The sequence below is a fragment of the Dreissena polymorpha genome, chromosome 3 (genome assembly GCF_020536995.1).
Source record: "Dreissena polymorpha isolate Duluth1 chromosome 3, UMN_Dpol_1.0, whole genome shotgun sequence".
Lineage (NCBI taxonomy): Eukaryota > Metazoa > Mollusca > Bivalvia > Myida > Dreissenidae > Dreissena > Dreissena polymorpha.
Window position 1 is genome coordinate 95,800,698 of NC_068357.1, and position 8,675 is coordinate 95,809,372.

The window sequence follows — 8,675 nt, forward strand, 5'->3', positions numbered from 1 at the left end:
AATAGTGATTCAATGCAACTGCTGTTAAAGCCTCGTTCTAGGCTCCTGATAAGTGTCATCTAAACCTGGAAAGTAGATAAATTGATGCATTTTAATCCACAAAAACTCTTTTTAACTTACATTTGCGCCATTGACGGCCATTTTACTTAACCGCTCGCCGGTCAATCGAGAGCGGCGAATTCGGCTTAACACGACGGCTTGATTATTCGGCGCAAAAACGAATCAAAACAAGTGGTACGCCGGTTCTAGAAGTTACCCGGGCAGCGCCGGCGTAAGCCGATTTGATGAATGAAGTCCACGCAATGTATTAGTTATCGGTTTGCTGATTTATTTGGCTATAGCTTACTGAAGATATATGAAATATTAAACGGCTGTTGACAAATCTCGGCGATTGACAAATCCGTTAAAACTAATTTAAATGGGAATCGCCAGAAACAACCATGGGTCATCGTCGGATACCCACGGCTAATTCATTCCGTTATTCTCCAGCATTAGATAAATGGAGAGTAACGGAATGGGTCGAACGTGGGTATCCGACGATGAACCATGGGTATACATCAGACAGTCCCGTCAGTTTCCGAATTTTGGCTCCTCGCAGCTTAATACCATGCCACGAATTTTAGTATCTTTCATGTTATAACACATACCTGGTAAATGCATCTGTAAGTCTAAATTCCTCCAAATTTTAGTGAAATGAAATATATTAGGTAGGAGTGCTATGGCACGGTTCCTCACATTATGCAGGACCTCGCACATTTTAGATCTAAGAGCATTTCCGAATGTTTAAAGTATGTAACCTGCCCTGGTAAGGCAAAGTGAAGTGTCTTCATGTAAACATAATCGCTAACTACATAATACGTTTGTTCCCGAATGCTTTGACGTATAATGAGTAAATGCGTACAGCGACCCCGAGGATCTTAAAGCTGTTGTTGGATTATTGTAACTACGGATTCCGTGGTAAAATTACGGTGATTGAACATGGCAAAAGTTCTGACCATATTGCGGAAGTACAAAAATATTGCTAGCCTTATGGACAGAGATAGAGAAACTCAATGTTGAACCTCCTTTTAATCGGCTCAATGAATACTGTAAAATGATCCTTATTCACGAAAGATCTTTATTAAATATTATTTTATGCTTTCCGGTGGTTTATAGAGACATCGGTGAATTAAAAAGTGACATTTCACTGTTTCAAACAGTTAAAAATAACAGTGAAAATTGTCGATAATTTTCATTGTTTTTAAGATATCTTTGGTTTGCCTTTTGTGACCCACACTTTTACCAAGGGCGACTACTGTGAATTGAATGTTTATAAAAACATACCGATTAGCTACCTTTGAATATACATGTAATATCATTTCTGGGCGCCCAGCGGGGAATTAGAATGTCCGGAAAAGCAAAAATACAAAATTAATCATTTGTAAGCAAAACAAGCTAGAAAATTAGTTGAATTTGATGGAATGACGATTTAAATTCACTCAGAATCATAGAGTGCGCCACTCGCGAAACTGTCATTTTCTTTGATCACTCGTGAATTAAAATCGATTTATCTTGATGCAAACTCACACTAGTCTAAATAAGTTTACTTGGATGTCCTGTATACGATGTTTGTTAACTCGTTATGCACATTCCGTCCATATTCTGTCGACATAATTTGTCTTTCTCTGGCTAAAAAAATCATGCCCTGTACAGCATCTCCACAAAAGAATTTAAAATGTCAGTTACTTGATGTTATATTGCTGAACTATTTCGGTTTTGTGAACATGAATACATGTATACACGTATCAACTGATAATAAAGTATAAATATTTCAATGATTTAAATATGATGAAGCAGTAAAATAAAAGTCTAGTTGCACTCATAAATGCATACTTATCGCAAGGTTTACATTAAAAATATCTATCGATAATATACACTTGGAGACTTTTCTAAGGCAACACGTAATCAAATCAATATACATGTGTAACTCCCTTATTTTAGAACGGATTTTGTTAAAGTTTTGACTCGGACTAATTTAACACACATCTCATGCTTCATGTAAATTTAAATGAAATTTATCAAAATTAAAATATCAAACATAACACATTCACTGCAAAAGTAAAATTCTCAAAATCGTACAACGTTTAATAACAATGTGAAAAGTACAACGCATTGACTCACAAGTCTTCATGAATGCAACATTGCGCTCCTGAATATTCATACGAGTCAATAAATGCTATGTTTCCTTGAATAAAAACTCACCTAGAATGATTAAATTGAAATTAAATTGGAATAATATAGCGCTGTACTATACTTGATGACTTTTCTAACGCAACATTTTTCAAACTTAAATATCTCAGTTATGTGTTAATATTTTTATTTTAAAGTATACATGTGATCATTAGACTACAGTATGTTCGAGAAAACGATAAAATCATTAATCCGTGACGATCTAATGCTTTAGCAAGTGAAAGGTAGCCTGCAACATGACGATTGCGCGGTGGCGCTTCTGAATTTTTAAACGAGACATTTTAATTTTTAAATTAATTTAATGTTTTCCTGGTGTATCAACACATCTTATATGAAGAAATTAAAAAAAAAATATCACATCGCGTTTCGCCATTTCCACGTGCAAAAAGATGAAACCACAACCAACGTGCAAATGCTCCCGATTGTCGAGGATGAATGATATTATCGTTATATTGCAGAGAATGTAGTCAAATGATTACATGTGCAGTTTTAAATCAGTCTCCAAGTGAATTTCAACAGTTATATTAAAACTTACAATATTAGAATAGTTTTAATGCCTATCAATACGGCCCATCCAAACTACTATTCTCATTTTGCGAGTTATCCGATTGCTGTCGATGAATGTCGTCGGAGTTTCCTGTGCCGGTGCCTCTACATATAAGGAAATGTGCCTCTTTTCAAGAGGGTGATTTAAAATGTTAGTAAAGAAAACTAGAAAGGCTCACAGGTGGTTAGCGTGTGGCTATGATATTAATTCGTGAAAACATCATTTTGAATGATAAATTATCATATTATAACAAAAAAATCAACTTTTCTGAAAACAATAATGAAAACATCATTTTGAATGATAAATGATCATATATTTGATAGTGAATTTTTTTTTCAGAAAAGTTGATTTTTCGTTATAATATGATAATTTATCATTCAAAATGATGTTTTCACTAATTAATATTATAGCCACACGCTTACCACCTGTTGAAAGGATGGGGTCTTTTTATGCCCCCAGATCGAATGATCAGTGGGTATATTGATTTTGGCATGTGTGTCTGTCTGTCATTGTTTGTGTGTGTCTGTCCCAAAACTTTAACATCGCTCATAAAATTAAAACACTTTGGTCTAAGTTATTTAAACTTCACATGTGCATGCATCTCATTGAGATCTACAATCAAACATGGTTTGAGGTCACTAGGTGAAAAGTCAATTGTGACCTTTACATTCAAAATACAACCTTGTTTTTAAAATAGCTGCCGTGTGGCTTCAATGCGCAGTAGGGGGCATTGCGTTTCACAAACACAGCTCTTGTTCATTTCAATGTTATTTACCGCTTTTTAGCTCACCAAAGCACAACATGGTAATTGTGAGTCTGTTCGTCATCAACATTTCCTTGACAATGTCTCTTGAGGCCACATTGATTGCCTTATATAAATATTTGGTAAGTACATGTGTCCCTATGATATCCTGGCCGCAATCGAAACTTGGTCACATGGGGTCATAAAGTAGGTTACTGGATCAAAATTTTTAAAAAGCTTGTAAATACTATAGATGCCACATTTAGTGCTCAATATTTATGGAAATTGGCCAGAGCATACGTTTTATAGGTATTTTGCCAATTGCATTTGTTATAATTATATCTCGTTAAATGCCGACGTTGATATGGTCCTTGTAAACTTTGTATTATTTGAAGATGTAGAATTATGACTGGGCACAACTCAACAGAGAGTGATAATCTGTCAAACGTTGATTAGCTGAGGTCATGACTAGATTTCATATAACTGAGTTGTTCTCTGTCTGTTGTTGTTTTTTGTCGGATAAAACGGGGTTGGGTCTCGAAGAAATTATTTGTCTGTAATTTTTCATAATCTATACTGATACATTCTTAGTTGATGTAAAGAGAATTCAGTTTTAGCTCCCCTGAGCACTGGGTCTGCGGTCTTTTTCGGCTTACTTATGTCAACAACTGAAAACAAACCTAACACTATTTTGAAAATGGTGTGGTTGTGGCTATTAAAACAATGTAGACATATTAATTATACGAACCAGTTTTTGTCTCGGTTCAACACACGTTATCAACAAAATTCCCTGGCTTACACAATGAATCTATTTCTGTTAGACTGATGCACGGCGTTGTTTAAAATCTTCTTTCCCACATCAAGCGCAAATATATGAAACCCTTCGCACCGTTGCTACAAAATATAAAGAAACACAACTTAAACCAGCCTTTCCACCAATTTTGAGTCTGTATTGTCCTTCTTCAATTAATCGTTTTTGACTACGCGGTAAGTTGTTGATGGGTTGAACCAAACAAACAAGCGATATTTCCAATCCTTGATAACCTTCCTTAACTCAAAATGGGAATGCTAGGGTCTATAATGGCCGATTTAGATGTATTGAAACAACTTATTTGTATAAATAACAATAAACGCCTTTACAAGCATTCACTCTTCACCATAAAATAAGATGTAGCAAAACGTGACGCAGATATGTCCATTTAATAACGAGCATTGAAGTGTAATACGATACATCTTAAAGAGCCATTTTCACATATGGTAAGTTGACAAAAAAATGTTTCGGATTCGCAAATTTTCATTTAAGTTATGCTATGTGTGAGGAAACAGCAATACTGAACATTTACCATGCTCTAAATATCCATTATATGCATCTGTTGACGATTTAAAAACCTGAAAATTATAAAGCGTTACAACGCGAAACGATTGAATAATTTGGAGAATTCTGTTGTTGTCGTTAATTTTTGTGACACCACGAGGATTGCTTATATAAAGTATTAAATACACTATTCGTTGTATGAGGACGGATGGCCGAGTGGTTTAATCGCTAGACTTTTACTCCAGGGGTCAATGGTTCAAGCCCGACCGACGGTTACTTTTTTTGTGTGTAAATGTTGTTGTTTTTTCTAGAGTCTTTTAGATTCAATGTTTACATTTATCAATATAAAGCATTTAATGACAAAATTCAATATCTACAAAAATCTGTGAAAGGTCCCTAAAATATGTATAATCAAACTACATGCGTTTTTTCTTGTTATTTAATATTTTGTTAAAATACTATTTTATTAATTATAACTATTTCAGGAAAACTCTGTACATGCATTATTACCAGTTTACTGAGCATTTCAATTGTGTAAAGAAAACTAAAGATATTAACTTTGATTTTTTTAATCGGAAAGAAAACCATTATATACATCTGTCCATGAATATTTTTAACATGATTTAATAATTATAAAATGTGTTTCTGCCTATATGTATGTATAAAATGGTAATAATATGATATTTTTTTTTAATAATTTTATTATAGGTTAAATACTAAATTTTGCATGTATGTTTTTTTTAGCAATATTTCTTTGTATCATCATTTAATATTAACTGTTTAAACACATTCCGAAGAGTATATTGTCCGCTTGTGCTTTTGGCCATTTTGGATGATTTTGGTGTAAACAATGTTTTACACATATAATTGCAACTTGACTAGCAAATAATATATAGTGCTGAAATGCCAATTAACAGTTTCAGTAACAATTTAATATTTTGAGTGTTTTGAGTGTTAATCAGGATTTAAGAATACAAAAAAACAAAAACAAAGCAATGAAATATAGACCATATAGACGTTGCTGCTGTAGGCAAAGCATATTAGATTCCAAATTCGTTACCTCTACAGACTATGTTTCTTCAACTTTTGCAGGGCTGCCGTGTTAACATTACACTAGTACGATGATGTGAATGCACTCAGTTACAATACAAAAACAAGATTTGAGTTGTGAACGAGTATTTATACAATCTTCAACCATTTCGCACTCATTTTGGTAACAGTAAACTATATATCAGGGCGTAACAAATTTTGTACTTTACCTGTACCTGTTACCGGTACTTAACATTGGAATTTCAGTGACCAGTCTTGCTGTAAGAAATCGAACGTATAGGATTTTAGCAATACCAAGTCACCGGTTGCGAACTGTGAAGCGCGACTCACGTCTTCAAGTTGTTGATATATTTGCGGCTCAGAATTATCGCTTTGTTAAGAAATGTTTATGTGCGTGTATAAGCACTTACTGACCTAAGGTTCTAGCGTCTATTTTTTACGCACTTGTAACCTCGTAAGATTGTCTATATACTAATAGAATGTTCGGGTAGAAACAACAGCATTCGCAGCACTGTGTTGATGGTGATTTTTCTGTTGTTGCCAAAGATGACACCAACGATAATAAGTTTGATCTTTAATAATTATTTTTCAGACACGATGTTTATATCATAGGTGGTTAGCGTGTGGCTATGATATTAATTAGTGAAATTATCATTGTGAATGATAAATAATCATTTTATAACGAAAAATCAACTTTTCTGAAGAAAAAAAATCACTTTCAAATATATATATATATTTGATATATATGCACATAATGGCGTTGTTTTTATTCTTGTTATATGTACAGATTCTCTTCTAAAAGAAAATTCAGTAACCAGAAACTACTCTATACCCAAACATTAGTTGGAAATGGTATTAACGCGCAAGAATCTGGTATACAATCAAATGTTTTCCTCCTGATATGTTGTATAATAATCGATACCTTAACTGTGCACACGAGTTTGTATAGATATGTATTGTTGAAATAAAGTAAAATGAAGCAAACAAAAACAGAAATACATGCTTATTATTATACAAAACGCCTTTTTAGGCACTGCATAAATAACAAATATTGCACATGTTTAATACGTGTGAAACACCGAGCATTGTGTGTATAAATGTAATATCAATCTGCATAAAACCCTCCTGACTGGTGCACACGGCGTGCCCCACACCCATCTATCAAGAATGCTGTTATAGCTATTGTCCCTTGAGGTTTCGACTATTTACATTTTGTCCCGTCAGGCTGCGGTCCGATCGCCATGAACAGGGCCTGATTCTTTCGTCTTAACCTCGGACCGCTTCGACGAGCATGTCGTCTTGAGTTTGTTTGACAAACACACTATGTACGTTAAGAACAAGATGTTCGCTGGCTTTTCATCTTCTTAAGAGTTTATCAAATAGACTCAATTTGCATTTCTTCTGTTTCACAGCGCTTATGACCGCATGCTCGAAAACTGTGTTTATGCTCTCAGAGTCTTTGCTGGAGGTTTCCAGGTACAGCTTGGCGCCAATTTTGCACGCCAAATTGCGGCCCTCCTGCTTCGAAATGGACACTGTCTTCGGCGAACCCCTTAAATCAGCCTGCGTGGCAACCAAGACAATCGGTTTACTTTTGCCGACGTGGAGCCGGATTTCCGGCACCCAGAAATCGGATACGTTGAGGAAGGATTCCCTGTCGACGACGGAGAAACACACGAGAATGACGTCACTCTGACTGTACGTAAACACGCGGAGTCCCTCGTACTCCTGTTGTCCTGCCGTATCGAAAACGCTCACTGTTGTTTTGGAGCCATTGATTGTGACACTTCCTGGAAAAGAATAGAATGTTTGCTAAATATGAACATTATATTGTTTTCTTGTTGAACAAACCTGGGACTTCCATTTTTTGAATTGTCGCATTTGTGTTCTGTTGTAAGTGAACTTAGATGTTATATTATTACATATGTATTTGCTTTTCATTTATGATGATGATGATGATTTTATATTATTATTATTATTATTATTGCTATTACTATTATTATTATTATTATTATTATTATTATTATTATTATTATTATTATTATTATTATTATTAGTAGTAGTAGTAGTAGTAGTAGTAGTAGTAGTAGTAGTAGTAGTAGTAGTAGTATTACTATTATTATTATAATCATAATCACCATTGATATTATGAAAATAGTAGTAGTAGTGATAAAAGTAGTAGTAAATGTATTGCTATTGATGTTTAATTCTGTTGTTGTAATAAAAGTCCTGATCACGGCTGTACATGTTTATTGGTGTAGGGTAATTGATTGATAAAATAATCAAATCGGATTGACTCGAATCTACATACCTGCAAAGTTATCGAACACTGTAGCCACGTATTGTTCTGTAGACGACTGTCTTGCGAACTTCCGTACTATGGACGTCTTGCCGACCAGTCCGTCCCCCACCATCGTGCAGCTTACAACCCTCGAGACTTCTCCTGAAGCGACCATTTTCATACCCGATCCTTTATTTAAAGTTAGGATTTTTTTAGGATGTTCCGCTTATCAATCTCACAGTCCTTTTGAATAGTTATATTGATTCCTATATCCGTTTGCAGTTTATTTTTGTTGTGGTGTTGATGCTATTTTGCCCCCGCTAAATCTGAATGTTAGTTAAAAACTTTCTAATTGTATTCGCCAATTAATTGTTATATCATAAATCCCTTTTTCAAATGTCTGTTCTGAAGCTCTTAGTTGAAATATTCCCCCACTATAAAGACGCATGCTTTTATATAGCAGCTATCGCCTTTCATCGGCCAATAGAACTCAGATCTCAGTTATGTAGTT

At 34.5% G+C, this 8,675-nt stretch overlaps 1 protein-coding gene across 1 annotated transcript; it reads right to left on the minus strand.

Moving 5' to 3' along the window:
- Positions 1 to 5,770: 5,770 nt before the first annotated feature.
- LOC127873399 (rho-related GTP-binding protein RhoQ-like) lies at positions 5,771 to 8,675 on the minus strand. The gene is made up of 2 exons (XM_052417251.1): positions 8,195 to 8,675; positions 5,771 to 7,673 (listed from the first exon to the last, which is right to left on the minus strand). Exons 1-2 carry the CDS (start codon positions 8,343 to 8,345, stop codon positions 7,240 to 7,242), a joined length of 585 nt encoding a protein of 194 aa, XP_052273211.1. The 5' UTR covers positions 8,346 to 8,675; the 3' UTR covers positions 5,771 to 7,239.